Source organism: Hippocampus comes, unplaced genomic scaffold, assembly GCF_001891065.2.
Source record: "Hippocampus comes isolate QL1 unplaced genomic scaffold, H_comes_QL1_v1.1 scaffold125, whole genome shotgun sequence".
NCBI classification, from domain to species: Eukaryota; Metazoa; Chordata; class Actinopteri; order Syngnathiformes; family Syngnathidae; genus Hippocampus; species Hippocampus comes.
In genome coordinates, this window is record NW_017805453.1 from 830749 (window position 1) to 847451 (window position 16703).

The 16703-nt window shown below is 41.3% G+C and overlaps 1 protein-coding gene across 1 annotated transcript in view; it reads left to right on the forward strand.

Moving 5' to 3' along the window:
* Window positions 1–16703, forward strand: part of LOC109518499 (neprilysin) — a 45430-nt gene that overhangs the window by 15700 nt on the left and 13027 nt on the right. Inside the window, exons 5-9 of the mRNA XM_019874359.1 lie at window positions 11323–11403; window positions 13482–13577; window positions 13641–13759; window positions 13888–13950; window positions 14931–15065. Coding sequence (XP_019729918.1) covers window positions 11323–11403; window positions 13482–13577; window positions 13641–13759; window positions 13888–13950; window positions 14931–15065 — 494 coding nt within the window. The remainder of the gene's footprint in view (window positions 1–11322; window positions 11404–13481; window positions 13578–13640; window positions 13760–13887; window positions 13951–14930; window positions 15066–16703) is intronic.

Below are 16703 nucleotides of genomic sequence, written 5' to 3' on the forward strand. Positions count from 1 at the left end.
ACACACACACACACACACACACACGCACACACACACACACCCCCACACACACACACACACACACACACACACACACACGAAGGGCACAATAGCATAATTGGGATATGCGTCATGGCAGTGTCTATCGAAGAAAAAAAAAAACAACAACACGGAATGGCATCTCTTCAGATCAGAATCAGCTCCCTTCCAAATATGGAAAACATATCATCACTGCGTGTGTAGCAATAACGACGTAACCTCTCAATCCGAGCATCGTCAACATCCACCCAATGGTGACGTTTACACTTTCTGCCCAAACAACACAAATAAAAACATGAAAATAAACACCCACTCTAAGTCTAAAATGACGAAACAAGGTAAATAACTGCCAATGGCTACCACAAATATTAATACTTGTGTTGTTTTATTATTTTGTTTCTTTTTCGTGTCATGATGACAGGGGAGGCTGTGCCTCACCTGCCTCCCCTCTCAGCACGTCACTGCTCTGCGAGATATAAACCACTCACAAAAAGTAAAGAATAGTCCGCTTTTTGGTGAAAACAAACTGAGGTGAGAGGTTGACAGGTTCCTGCTGCTTGAATCGACCACAGTATGTCAAAGTCTAACATTTCGATGCCTTTCTGCGACTCTTCCAGTCTCTCTTGCAACCCGCTGTTAACATCTCCGTGACATTTGAAGGTCACCGATCGATTTTTTTCTGAGATTATCCTCTTTAAAATCCTCTCGACGCGCTGCTGCTCCGTTGTGAGGTGTCGTCTCGCTCGCATGATGTCGCAATGTGAACAGGACATTTTTGGCTCCATTCATGTTTCAAACATGTGCTGTGAATTTTGCCTTTCAGCTGCTTATTCGAGAAAAGCAAATTTTGCAAATATTAAACAGTCGGACATGTGTAACGAAAAAATTTAGAGGTCAATTAACACTGGTCAAAAGCAAATTTAAATCAGAGGTGGCTTTATGCATCGGTTAGTTTTTTTTTTTGAAAGCTGATTTTTTTTCAAGCACATCAAGTTTTTGGAGATATTTTAATTGATTGGTTTTTAATTTTTAGTTGTTTTTTTTACATATGATATTCTTATTATTTTATGATCAAACTGATGTGCGAGAGGGAAAAAAAGGGCAAATTCGGAATCAGCGCAAAAAAAAAAAAAAAAAAAAAAAGATTGCATATTTATGGATAAGGGGAGGAGGAGTCAACTCACTCTGTAACTAAAGCGGATGTTAATTGAGGATGTGAAACCTCCGTAGTGGTCACAAATGCTGGTAGGCTTTGGCTGATCTGCTGAGTGAGCGATGAGTGCTCCACCACAGGCTGGATCAGCGCATGTCTTTTGCAAGCAGGCAATGTTACATTCTTTCTCACCTTATGACGCGCAATACTTGTAAGTGAGAGGGTCGTTTGAGTGGCATTGAGGTCACTGCGATCAATTAGGAGTCAATGTGGAGCCAACCATCTTAAGGACTAACTGTTATTTCCCTGCTGAAGCTCAAAGTACACTGCCAATCCGATTCATTTGTGGCTGCTCAGAAATTTGGCTACTGGTCAAAACACACATAATCAACAGAAGTGCGATATGCTTGGTGGTTAGCGTTGTTTTTCAGAGGAGTATTCCCAAATCCTCAAGTGGCTGAAATATCGTCACTTGTTAGATCGTTTTTTTTTTTTTTTTTGTAATCAACAGGATACCGAAGTACAGTTCATAATTCCACCACGGCCGTTTCCTGGACAGTTAATAACAGCTTTATCTTAGGTTGTCTTTAGATTAGATTACAGTATTCCGATTTCCATATGTATCAATTTGAGCACAAGTGGCATTTGACAGCTCCCAATTGGGCAAATGATGATGGGATGAATTTTAGAGGTGTCTGAAATTTCAAGACACACATAATTAAATGCATTGCTTTGTGGAATATATATATATTTGCAGCAAAAACCTTGGGTGGTTGTACTCACCAAATATTCTTTATCCTCTGCAGAGGAGGGGCAATATTAAAGCAGTTTATTCAGCAAATCTGGCCTGTCTATTTCATGTATATTCGTGCCTGTATGATATTTTCTGAAGCTGGCCAAGGCGCACACACCAGAAAGAGCAGCACAATGTCCATTGAATTGAAGCCCCAAAAAAAAAAAAAATGATGGCAGTACAGTAACTGTTTAATTCTTGATATTCGAATAAAATTTGGCATCACTATATGTTTTGACAAAGTACAACGTTACAGAGTTCCATTTTTCAGAATGTGTGTGTTAAAATACACATAATTGACATTTTTGTTGGGAGGCTGGAATGGTTTACTGGTATTTCCATTCATTTGAGTAGGGAAAGCTGATATGAGGTACAACTGTGCTGAAGTATGACTGCGGTCACGGAACGAATTGAACTCTAATCTCAAGGCACCACTGTATATTCTTATTTTGAAAAAAAAAGAATAATAAATCAACGCTTTAGTACCACAGCTCAGCATAACATTTCATATACGGTTTAAGGACATTCATTCAGACCATTTTAATGGTTGCCTCCTTTCCTCGGTGGGCACTCTTAGTGGTAAAAAGCACGTATTGATGATTTGTAGTGTCATTATTAAAGTGCTCAAATGAAATTCCGGCTTCTGCTCGTGCTCACTAATTTGCCGCGGGATGAGATGCAACGGCTCAACAGGCCAATCTTTTTAGTGGAGTAAATGTGTACAAATGGCGCACATGAACTCGTTAAGCATTTTGTTTTCATATCAAACAAACTCAATCTGTTGTTCTTCTCCGCATGGCTGCCTTAACTCGCATAAAACCAGATGGGGAGGGAGGGGAATAAGCAAAAAAGAAACATTGCTCAACATAGGTCTCGTTCGAGTTATCTTGCGCATTTGCGCATGTGGCCTGGCTTAAATTGCCGTGGTTGTGCGTATTTTTCGTATTAGCTGTCAGCCTGCGGGGAGGAAAAAAAAACTTGGGGGAGGGGGGATACAGTGAAGTGTGTTGAAATCCTGTCCGTATTTTACATGTATTGTGTTTCTGTTATACAGTACATGGAACTCATCAATACCTTAAAGCGACATCGCAAGCATCATTCCGTCATGCTGTTGGCCTCAGCAGACATGATATACACACACACACACACACACACACACACACACAGACAGACAGACAGACAGACAGACAGACAGACAGACAGACAGACAGACAGACAGACAGACAGACAGACAGACAGACAGACAGACAGACAGACAGACAGACAGACAACACACGTTCATGTTTGGTTTTGTGTGTGGAAATTGGCAAAGGAGCTGTTTTGAAGATAAATTCTACCGTGTCCATCAACAAATAGAGGAATCCCTCATGAACGCTTTACAAGCGCTTTAAAAATTCATCGTTGATAAGTTTATTGAGACTGATGAGCGTGACCCCATCTTCTTGCCAAATAGTCAGCCCTCCTTGCGCCGCTGCTTTGCTCGTTTGCAATGGTTGTCGCTTGTGATAAAATGATGATGTCTTACGCTTCTTTTTGGTGCCATCGTGGCTGTCGGCGTGGACAGAATAAGTAACCGTAAGGTGCCACGCACAGGCAGCTGTGGGTAGTTGATTAGTGCTTTAACCTAACCATTGTTCAGGAATAAATGTATTGGTGACACCTACTTATTAAAAATGAATGTTAAAACATGATATATTTTATTCATCATAGTTTAAAATGTCAATGCCATTATAAACAGACATTTTATGAGCACACCCTTAAAGTGATAACTAGCCTTGATGTCTATTAAAGCTTTATGAATGGATTATAATGTCATGATAAATAGTTGAGTCACATAAACACATTATAAGCAAGCTTTATTGTAAACTAGATCAATGCTACGGTAAGCGCACTGAGCTCACCAAATGATTAGCTTCCTTATTGTGGAACATGTTTCTGAGTTCAATGTTTATTCATCATTTACTGACTGTTTCAAATACATTCTTGGTAAATGAGTTTCAATAACTAAAAAAAAAAACAATTCAGCAAATTTAATAGAAGCATCGATAGCCATAATGTGTCAGAAGGAGTTGAAGCTTGCAAATAGTGCGCTTATTATTTATCCTCGAAAATGTTGCGAAATAGTTCCAGAATATTTTATTAATGGTGGAGAGTTTGGAACGCCAACATTTTTTTCCCCCGTGGACCCGATTGTAGAGTGACTGACGAGTGTGTAGTTTGAGCTCGGCAAAAGGTTCCATATTTCCATCCATCCATTTTCTGATCCGCTTTATCCTCACAAGCGTCGCGAGGGGGCAGTGGGGGGTGGGGGGGGTGCGGGTTGCTGGAGACTATCCCAGCTGTCTTTGGGCAGTGGGAAAGGGACACCCTGAACGGGTTGCCAGCCCAATTTGGAGTGTTCCATTAACTTCTCATGCATGTTTTTCGAATGTGGGAGGAAACCGGAGTACCCAGAGAAAACCCACGCAGGCCCAGAGAGAACATGCAAACTCCACACAGGGAGGCCGGAGCTGGAATTGAACCCAGTACCTCTGCAGTGTGAGGTTGACGCGCTAATCACTCGACCACCGGGCCGCCCGGTTCCATATTTCATCAACCATTATTGCTGTAACCGGTTTAAATGCAGTCAGCCCATTTTCTGACATATACAGTCTCCTAATTGTGGAAGATATGAAAGTGAAAATAGGTTGACCTTTACAAAACAGTGAGTGAGTCTACTGACGTCAACCTGTGAGCCGTTTCCTGCTGGCCACATCCTTTCCTTGCTGCGGTGGTGCTCGGAAAAGAGCACCCGGATCGCAAAGTGCTTTGCTTGTAAATGCCTGGCATTATTCTCCCAGCAGGCTAAAAGGCCGGCAAAGAGTGAGTTTGGTGGCACGACCGTTAACCTCTCAGCACGTGGCCATTAAGTGCAAACGTACCAAAGTGACAACCGTAACGGGTGAGGTGATCAAGTAGCGGATTAGAATGTATCAGCTGAAAAACAAAGTCCTTTTATCTCCTCTTTAAGGGGACATCTTGTGGAAAATTAACTTTATAATTGCTCGCACAGGGACTGAGCTCTGGCATGAATAGCGAAAAAATGCAAGTAATTGACAGCCCCCCCTAGAAATATTTATTATAGAATATAGTCAGGCCAAACAGTAAAGACATGTTCCCAAAACACGTATTAACGTCATTTAATACTCATCTTCGAAACATTACCATTAAAAATAAATGAATGTCAAATGACTGTTAAAAATAAATAAATAAATACAACAAAACAAACTACAACAAAAACAGAACTCAAAATGTCGAGGCAACAAACTAAAAGCTTAAATTGGGCAAGTCAACAAAATATTTTAAGTTTCACTGTGGTGAAAATTGGCTTTCCCGCATTTCAGAACAAAGAAAGAAGAATTCACAGAAGTAATTGTCCCTTGAATTGTCCCCCCCCACAACTTTAAGAAATTGCTTTGGAGCAAAACAACTTGCTTGTTTTGTCGTGCTAACAGTGTTGCCATGAATGTCAAACATTTATTTGAACGTTTTTCTATCTTAAATGACTGTTTTAGCCTCCAACAATTTTTGATTGATTTATTTTATTTTATTTTTTTATAATGTATTAGCCCAAGCTAAACTTCACTCTGCATACACTTGCCGGTGAGATTAAGGTCAACGTTATACGTACAGTTGCTGGAGAGATGGCAAGAGGTAGCACATACACCACAAACTTTTGAGGTGACTTTTATTATTTGCTGGAGGGCATTCCAGTCATTTGGGGACAGAGAAAAGACGATCAACCAAATGTAGTGCGGCGAAAAGAGATTTATAAAACTGCTGGAAGTGAGAGTGCGGGTGGTGGTATGCATGGTGAGCAGGGAGCAAAGACAGGGTGGGATCTTGCCACTGAGTGTTGTATAGATACACACGGAACAGCGAATTTGTCTGTGAGCAATGAGTGGGTCGATTCAACTGGGAGTACGGTGAAGTACAGATACTTCACCAGAATCTGTTATCTGGACTTCTCAACACAGCAGAAAGGTGAAAAGGGGAACCAAGGAACTCTTTTAAACTGCGGGGGGGAAACAACACATATTTCTCTTTTAGTGAGACTTGTCAAAATGCACGTCATTGTTTCTGTTTTGTCAAACTCAAGGGCCGTTGGCTATATCCAGCCCGCCGCATGATTATATGAGACCCGCCAAATTCTGGAACTAACACCGTGTTGATGCTGACAAATATTGCTTTAGTGGCATATTTTTTAGAGGGTCATATATAACCTTCCCCTGTGCTCGCGGCCTTTCTGCCAACACTGTACTGGCTACAATACAGGACATTTTATAACACGGCGAACTCTCCAAAATCAATGTTTTCCTCTTTGCAGCGAATACAAAACAGCGAGAGGCGAGGTGGAGCAAATCCACACTTCAGGGTTGAGACACGCCGTCACCTTGACACTCGGCAGCCATTTTACCAAACGCTTCATATCTTCTGGCAGCAGCAATACAAGGAACAGCGTCACAAGTTTACGTTCGATGGGTGCTGAAGGTTCAGTGATAATTGCCTGCGACATCAACTATTCATGCTGCGATGGAACTGATGCACGTTTAATGAGCTATTGCGCTGACGTATTACAAATATGTCAAAGTCATAGAAGAACCGGATCACTATTTTGATTTAAGACATTTAAAGGAGACAAATTCTGCATGTTACGCTTACAATTTTAAACGGTTCCTAGTTTGTCTGTGGCTGTCATGCTTTTGACACCCCAAGTGTCAAGAATTATACACACTAGGCAAAAACATGCATATAATTGCCTCCAATTATAAATGCAGACAAAAAAAGTTAAAAGAAATCCAAATAAGTATTGAAAAATGTGCGTATTCCATGGTCCCACCACCAAAAAAAAGTTATCTGATGTTTTTAATTCTTTTCTCATTGAAATGAATGGTAATACCATTAATCCGTTCCATCACTCCCCCCTCCCCCACCATAAAATTGGTTGGAATGTTTTTAAATAGCACACAATAATATTTGATTCGATAAAAACATTCAGTAATGATATAATTGAATTCACACTACATCAATCGAATGGACATTGCGCAGACGGGCATTCTGTTCATTGACAGTGCTCAACTCCTCTCAGCTCACCAGTACAGCACTAATATTAAATTGTTCTTCCCAGAGGACTATATGACGGTACGGTACTGTTATATTGTCCGTGTTGCTCACCATTTGTGTTCAATCTGCTGTTTATAGAGTTATAGCACCACAATCAAACAATGTCGCCTTAGTATCAATTGTTAGCTAATGCTAATGTGCATACAACAAAACTCAATGCAGCTCTGCTTACCTTTTGGATTGAAAAAGATGCACCCTTTGTGAATGTGGGTGTTTCTGAAGAAAAGTGGTTCTGGATCTTTGTCCAACCAAGCCGATCAAATCATGGGAAGAGAAAGTCAGTTTGGGTCCTCTATGTTGCAAATTAGTTCACTTGTGTTTAATTGAACACTTGACAGAGGGGCAGGCACTCCAAAGAAATATTTTGTAAACAAGCCTTTAAAAAGTCACTTTTATGTCACCTTAAAGTAGTGCCATTTTCAATTTTATTGACTGTTTCTGCGGACAGTCCGTCGTCATAAAAATAGAACGAAACAAGCAATCACATTTAAATCGACATTGTAACGTAGGATAATGGAATGTTCAAATCTCAAATGGTGCAATTTGAAAAAGAAAAACAACCTCTGCTTCATTTTGGTCGGTGAGTAAACCTGATTGTTTTTTTTAACGTATAATTAACGTATATGTTGAATGTATTCATTCATGTAGTGTCTAGATTAGTTCAGTGCCATCCACATACATGGTTCGTGACACATGAAAAGTTGAAGTGAGAAAGCCACAGATTTGTTTGCATTATTGCATTGTCATATTTTATATGACCGTCTGACTGAGATTCAAACCGCACTTGTTTGATAGAATTTTGTGCAGCTGCCGTAGCGAACGCTGTAAAGACTGCAGTGCAAAGACTAAAAGTGCTTAGTAAGTGAGCTCTAATTGAAGTGGATGAATAAACTGTCTTTCATATTGATTAATGGATAGTTTACCTTTGTTTGAAGGTAAACCTGAATGATAAAACCCAAACAGTTTTGTGGTATATATCTGATATTGTTTATCGTAACAGAGATTATTACTTGTAGGCTATCCATCCATCCATTTTTGGAACCGCTTCATCCTCACAAGGGTCGTGGTGCATGCTGTGGAGCCTATGCCAGCCGTCTTCGGGCAGTAGGCGGGGGACACCCTGAACCGTTTGCCAGCCAATCGCAGGTCACACAGAGACGAACAACCATCCGCGCTCACACTCACACTTAGGGACAATTTAGAGTATTCAATCAGCCTGCCATGCATGTTTCTGGAATGTGGGAGGAAACTGGAGTACCCAGAGAAAACCCACGCAGGCCCGGGGAGAATATGCAAACTCCACACGGGGAGGTCGGAACCGGGAAAGGACCCATGACCTCTGCACTGTGAGGTCGACGTGCTAACCACTGGACCACCGGGACGCCCGCTTGTAGGCTATTTGGTCAAAAACACACGGAAACAAGACCTTGAAAAAAATAATCACCTTTTCAATTACAATTGCAATATTGATCGGGGGATGGAGGGGATCGTATTAGCTTTCAAAATAGTTCAGACCTAGACAAAATGCCAGTGTGATTTAAAATCATCCAGGTTAATCCCAATCGCCCGAAACAAACATAAAACCTATTCTCAGATAAAAGCACACCCGTAAGAAAGGATAAGATGTATGTGTGTGTGTTGGAATTATAGTCCCGACTTGCAGTCGTTAAACACTTGTACTAAGGCAGTCGCTGATCCAATCACACACTCGATGTGCTTGCCCTTTAGCTGCGAGAGCCCCGCAAAGTCGCCCTCTTGATTAGCATTTAACGAGCACATAAATAGCGCAAATGAAAATGGAATGAGTAAAAAGAAGTGCACCGGAGGCTTGCAAACGTAAAGCAAAAGGAAATAATGAAGCTCTTGATTGGATATTGAATTCAATTTCGACTGTTTTGGGCGCCGCGAAGGCAAATGAGTGCAGAGTGGAGAAATGACACACTTTGAGAGGCGATGTGTGGATGCAGGTTGTCTTCATCTTCCCGTCGGCTTTTTCCTGCGCACCGCAGACGTCGACAGCGGTTGCACACCGAGGCGGCCTCACCGTGACGTGGGTAATGTTCTGTTCTGTCTTGTCACTTGGCTACGTCATTGACAGGCTGTCCTATCGTGTATTGTTCATGCCATAGAAGGGCTAATGAATAGTATTGTTGTTGTGGTTTTATATCACCGTTCAAGTAAGATAAAAGCTATGTGAACGCAAATGGTGCCTCAACACATGTAGACAGAAAGCATACCTACTCACTGCTCTTTTTTTCATTGTTCTTTGCAGAAAAGGACGAACGAAACTGCTGATTAACAAACAAGTCAGTTGGGAAATTCTTCTTCATGTGTATCTGCTCTTGGTATCAAGAGTGCACGAAGTACTTCAAGCCCAGGGGTGTGAAACCTGCGGCTCTTTCATCCATCTGATGTAGCTCTCTGTGACCTTAGAAAATGAATACATTTAAATGTTATTTTTTAATTTAAATTATTTAGTTTTCAAATGTCTTTTTCAATTTTAAGACGATAGTGCCAAATTGTAACCAAATTGTGTCAAATTGTAATTAAAATGAGATTTCAACAAATTACTTTTTTTTTCATTCAAAATGTGCATCAGGCCGGCACAGTGGTTGACTGGTTAGTACATTGGCCTCACAGTGCGGAGGTGCAGGGTTCGATTCTGGCTCCGGCCTTCCTGTGTGGAGTTTGCATGTTCTTGCCGTGCCTGCATGGGTTTTCTCCGGGTACTCTGGTTTCCTCCCACATTCCAAAAACATGCATGGCAGGTTAATGGATCACTCTAAATGTCCTGAGTTATGATTGTGAATGGTTGTTCGTTTATGTGCCCTGCGGCTTGCTGGCAACCAGTTCAGGGTGTCCCCCCGCCTCCTGCTTACACCCAGGATAGGCTCCAGCATGACCCGCGACCCTTGTAGCTGTTCATTGATTTTATAAATGGAACACACTCGGGTTATTTTTTTTTATACATACAGGATAAAAAAATGGATATATTATACACATTTGCAGTGTTATCCTCACTTTGGATGTCGAAAGGATTCTGTTGCTCTTACGGTTTGTTTTTCTGTGATGAAGGTCAAAATGGCTCTTTGAGTATTAAAAGTTGCTGATCCCTGTTGTAGTCCATCTGAAAAAAGTGGATATTTCTGTTTGAATATGATACAATATTAATTTCCATATTGCTAAATTTCCAATCAGGAGTAGTTATAACATTTCTTAGCCTTCCCATGGAAATTAATGGAAATCTTCTGTAAATTTACCAGAACGCCCCCCCCCTCCCCCTTTGCAACCTGACTCGGTGTCTGTCACCACCTTCAATAATAAATTTGTTGCGTTAATAATTCAGGGCCGCATATGTGATTTGTGACTTGACGATTCTACTTGCCATTCAACTCAAGTGTCATGGATTCTCGAGGATGCCATTCCGCATGCCTCGAAAAAATCATGACGGCTTCAATTTGGTTCCACTCAACAAACACGTAACTCAGCAGCACATGTATTACGATACAATACAATACATCCTGATATGTATTGGGTGACCCTGGAGGCTGTTGAAATCATGCTCATCCTCCAGGGTTGAAGCTAGCTATTTATTAGCACTCATTTTCCCAAACGGGCCTGCAATAAAGCTCTGTGTATCCTTGAGGCTGAGCGAACGAGCATCCACATGCCCCCCCCCCAAAAATAAAATACAAAACAGGTGTGTATATAAGTGATGTGTTGATTGATATGACATTGACGCCCTTTGACGTCTCTTTTGCTTGCCCATTTAGAATTGTCATCCAAAACGAGACTGGGAAATTCGTAATAGATTTTGTGCAATAGTCTTCCGCTTGCTTAATTTTTTTTTTTCATAAAACTGCTCAAATAGGTAAGTTTATACTGTAACTCGTTCTTGAATAGTAAAATATACTCCGTAGGTTCATGTAATATAAATAGACACATTTTCTTTTATGAAATGTACATTTTCTTTATTTTGCTGAAATGGTGTTCTCTACTCCAAATATCGCAACTTTTTTACCCTCTTTTTAACCCATTTTTTGGAGTGCAATGGAAATGGATGGACGGGCTGATGGATACCTGGAGGTTAGCTCAAAATATAAAAAAATATTCAAATGGCACTATACGGATTGCTACATCTTGTCTATGGTATCCCTGCTGATTTACCTCACTTTTTTCTTTTTTTTTTTAAAAGGTGTTCTTGAAAAAAATGTGGAGAGCGAAGCGGAAGCGCTTAGCAAGGCAAAGACCCTCTACAAGTCTTGCACCAATGACAGTGAGTGGGCCACCAACCGCTACCCTACATGTTTTGTTCTTCTTTTTTTGGCCAATAAGTAGTGCCATCAGGAAAAAACACCGTCACAAACTGTCATTAAATTTATTCATAAACAAAGACATTTAAGAATAAACTGACGGCTCAGCATCCCATTTGAACTCAGCTGTCAACCAAAAACTGCAAAAAACCTACTTTGAAAATCTAACACAAGTTTGAAACACAATTTAAACCTTAAAAAAAAAGTTTGAAATCCTACTTTAACCTCCTGGGACCTGGCGTCCACATGCGTGGACATGACGTTTTTAGTTTTCAAGACTACAATATTAAATTTTGGACTACAAGGGCCTGGCGTCCACTTACGAGGACGTTACATCATGTAAAAAGATAATTCTTTGTTTGTACACTCATCAGGTCCCAATTAGCCTAAATGTCAAAGAGAAAATAAAAATAAAATAAAAATGCATGCCTTGCAAGAGTTCGGGTCTTAGGAGGTTAAAACGCTAACTGTCAATTTTTTCGTATCGGTAGAGGACCCAAAAAGCAGGGAGGCAGGAGGGGCAGGTTAGACTGAACAAAATACATAAAAAAAAATACTAGCAGAAGTACACTGGAGAAACTAACTCAAATACATGAACAAAGTCCTGAAAACCACATGAAACCAAAGTAATAAACTTCCCCAAAAAAACCTATGATAGAAACAAAACATGACATGCACACACAATGATCCGACCAAGACTGGCAGAACTCAGGGAACTAAATACAAGCAAAGTGACGAGATAAGAAGAAACACCTGGACAAGAAACCAAGGGTTGAGGGAGCTGATTGGTTCACGCAAGGGACCCGGATGACGAGAACAGGTGAAGACCAAAAAGGCACATGAGGGAACAAAACCAAGTGTAACCTGAACAAACACATAACACGAACCCGAATTTGAAACCCGACTTTGAAATTGCTAACATTAATTGAAAACTTTAAAATCTTGAACCTAGTTTAAAACCCCAATTTAAAATGCTAATCCTCATCTAAATCCCAACCTTGAAGTTTGAAACCCGACTTTGAATCCCTAAACCTGAATTTAAAACCTTCCCCAAATTTAAAACCCTACTTTCAAATCCGAATTCTAGTTTAGAATCCTACTTTAAAACCCTAACCCTTATGCCAACCTTGAAGCAAGACTTAACTTTGGGTTGAAATTTTACTTTGAAACCCAAACCCCAGTTTAAAACCCCACTTAGAAACCCTAACCCTAGTTTAAAGACCCACTTTAAAACACTAACCCTCATTTGAAACCCTAACCCTAGTTTAAATCCCTAGTTTGAAACCCTACTTTAAAACTTTAACCGAGGCATGTTTAGCTCCGGGCCTGGAGGGCCACTGTCCTGCCTGTTTTCCAGCTCTCCCGGCTGCAACACACCTGATTCAGATGATCAGCTCATCAACCAGCTGTGAAGCAGCATGAGAACGATCCTGATTATTTGAATCAGGTGTGTTGCCAATGGGAGAGATGGAAAACAGGCAGGACAGCGGTTCTTGAGGACCGACTTTGGACACCCCTGCCTTAACTCTAGTTCAAATGCCAACTTTAAAACCCTCACCCAAATTTAAAACCCTCATTTTAAATTCTTACCTTCATTCGAAAGCCCAATTTGAAATCCTGCGCGAGTGTGACCAATTGGAGTTGATGCTCCTCAATCCTGAGCTGGATTCTCCTTCCACACGCCCGTAAATACACAAGCAGAATGCTGTGCTGTAGAAAGCCCAACTCAGGTGGATGCCCAGGGCTACCGCCCCATCGGCCTCACCTCTGCATGCCCCATCTTCCTAGTTGGAAATGACACCGGTTAATAAAACATACTGTACAGGTATATGCCCAGTTAAAAAAAAACACAAAAAACAAAAGCAAAACATCACTTTTAAGATTTATGAAATTGAACAGGGAGAGCCATGACAGATAAGAAGATACATTCCACAAACAAAGTCTTTGATGTCATGTGGTCTTAGTAGGTGACCAACAATCTTGTCGTCACTCTGAAATTATCATTTTAAAGGACTGATTCATGTGCTTTTTTTTCCCCAAGGTTTAACTGAGCAAAAGGGAGGCACTCCTTTGCTCATGACACTACCTGATGTCTTTGAATGGCCCATGGCCGTGGACAACTGGGACGCAGACTATGGTGGAGTACCTTGTGTTCTCTTCTTCGGCCGTACGCATGTTCTTATCGATTGTCTTTTGCCAGGTCAAACGTGGCGGGCGGAGGATGTCCTTGCTAAGTTGAACGCAAAATATCAAAGTCTACTCCTGGTCTCCATGTACGTTGACGTTGATGAAAGAGATTCCAAATCACACATCATTCATGTACGTGTGAAATAATCCAAGCAAACACTGACTATTGACTCGCTCCCCGTCCGCACATCCATAAAAAAATTGGAGTTGTGATTGCGTCGATTTTTTATAAACAAATCAAAATGTCATCATTTTGGCAGTTTGAGCAGCAGCACAGTATGGGCGTCTGGTCCAAAGGTGCTTGCAATGGATCAAACGAAGAGGTGGGTGAAAAGTTTTTGTTTCCTTTTTTCATTGTGTTCACTGATACGTCACTCAAAAAAAAAAAAAACAGCTCCATGGTCAATGAGTCTGGCTTTCAGGACTCAGTGGGACCTAGGACTAGGAGTTCAAATCAACACCGCAGTGTAGTAGAATGCAATTTTCAAATCGCGAAGGCTGCAATTTAAAAACATTTTTTAAAAGCTTCAGATCGGTCAATCTTAGGCTTTAATTTTGATACGGATGTACAGTTTATTGATGTATGATCTATTATCCAGATAAGATCAGTACTTAATTCATTCAGTGCCAACCATTTTCACACCCTTTTGTTTGTCAGGCACCAGCTTCTGCCGACCTGCTAATTTGCCAGCTTTCATTAGTGCTGATGGAAGATCCGTTTTGCTGATGAAAAAAAAAAGAAAAAAAAAAGATGATGCAGTCTAAGCAACTGATAAAAAGCGACTGTCATCCGCCAACAAACTCAGGAAAGAAGAAGAAAAAGCATTGACAGCCACAGTAACTTGGTTTCGGTTTTCCACAATTTACGAGGGACGTCAATCCACCGGGTTTGTACCTACGGTCCGACTCTGACGACGCATCAGAATTTGTCAAGCCGCAACAGCTGGTGAGATCACAACGTCAGCCCTGAGTCAGTTTTGTCTCAAAGGCACAAGCGGAGAACTGCCAATGCTCCCATTACGTCAATGATGCGAGGTCATGCCTCAATCCAGACCATATGTGTGTGTGATGAGCACTGACAAACTTTGCGCTGTTTAACTTGGGGTCATCTTTTAATTTTCTTACTTTTCTGATCGCGACTCAGACAGAAGCTATCGAGCACATTCCCAGCTTCTGACTGGCCGCGGGTTTGGTTTGCCGCAACTCGCACAGCACGATCGCCGTCTGGCCCATGATACTTGAACGTAAATCAGTGAGATCGCCTCGTTCACTCCTGCTCATCACGAATGTGATCACTTGACAGGCGTGCCGGCTGTACGAGCTCTTTGCGATTGACCTGGTGAAGCTGATCCGCACGGACCGAGGTCTGTCCGTCAACGAGACGCTGATCAGAGAGGAAATGACACGGGTAATGGAGCTGGAGAGGGGCATTGCAGAGGTAAATCAGACTCCTGGCCGTGAGTCCAGTCTAAGATAATGTTCCAGCAGAAAGGCTCACGACATATGTGTGAGGAAGTCAGAATTTGACAGCTTTTTGAAAGCCCATCATTCCCTTATTCATGGTTTGGCAATTAATATTGGAGCAGTATTGCAAAATTTCAAGCTGGCAAGGGATCTTTTCTGTCCCCAATTGCAGTTCAGCACACTGCTCCAATGCATAGTAAAATTTACGGAATCCATGGCAAGTTTCTCAAAGCAGGATCTGATCTTTCCCATCTGGTCATCAAGTAAATTGTTAACCTCTCTAATGTTTTTGTTGAGTGTACTTTACCCCCCCCCTCCCAAAAAAAACAACAACATCAAACCGGTAACATTTCGTTCGCATCTTTTATGGTGGGTGGGCGGGGAAGTGAGGCTACATTTGTTAGGTTCACACCAAACCGAATAATGTTTTTAGGATTCCAAACATGGCAGCCCGGTGGGCGAGTGGTTAGCGCATCGACCTCACGGTGCAGCGGTTCGATTCCAGCTCCGGCCTTCCTGTGTGCAGTTTACCCGTGTCTGCGAAGGGTTTTTTCCGAGTACTCCGGTTTCCTCCCACTTCGCAAAACCATGCATGGCAGGTTAAATCAACACTCTAAATTGTCCCGAGATGTGGGTGTGAGCGCGGATTGTTATTGGCTGGCAACCAGTTCAGGGTGTCCCCCGCCTACTGCTTAAAGACAGCTGGGATAGGCTCCAGCACGCCCGCGACCCTTGTGAGGATAAAGCGGATCAGAAAATGGATGGATGGATGGAATCCAAATATGCATGCTCTGACAGAGTGTGATTACAAAAAATGTTGATTCAAAAAAAAAAAAATCGCACCAACAAAGTATAAACTGAAATTGCTGGTCACAAGGAGCCAGGAATGACAAACGCATGAAACCAAAAACGCTCACAAAGACAACGTTAAACGTAACACAGAGTAAACGCAAAAAAAAAAAAAAAATCCAATTACACGAAAACAATCATGAGTAAGAGTAAAACAACAAACTACTACTGCAAACGAGAATCTCTGAACAAGTGAGAGTGACTATGAATGTATTGTGAGTGTCGAAAACCACACTTGAAGGATCACAGCGAGCAAGGTCAATAATCCGACATGGAGAAGCAGAAGTCGGAGTCCTTAAATACCCAGCCGAGCTTGATGGGGTAACGACGCGCAGGTGCACCTGCTGGAGGGAAACACCCTTCACTCCAGATTGCGTTCCAGCTGGAACGCAAGCAATCAAGATAGCCGTGACAACATTTAGATCTTGCTAGCAGTTTCAAGACTACATACTCCACGCTTAAATCATAATGCACATACTGTTTAGGGCAATGAGTCTGTTTTCTTAACCCATGTGCTGCAGTCGATCTAAATAAGTTTATATAACGCAACATACAATTTCACAAAAATTGTAAAAGTATTATTCCTGAATATTTATTTCACTTTCAACCACTCGACATGTTCAGTGGCATCAGTGCTATACATACACATATAGTTCTTATTTTATTCTTTGTATTTTTGCCCTCTATGGACAATAAAAGCGGTATTGTGCTATGACCAAAACATAAATATAAATCTATATAAATAAAACATGAATTGGAATAT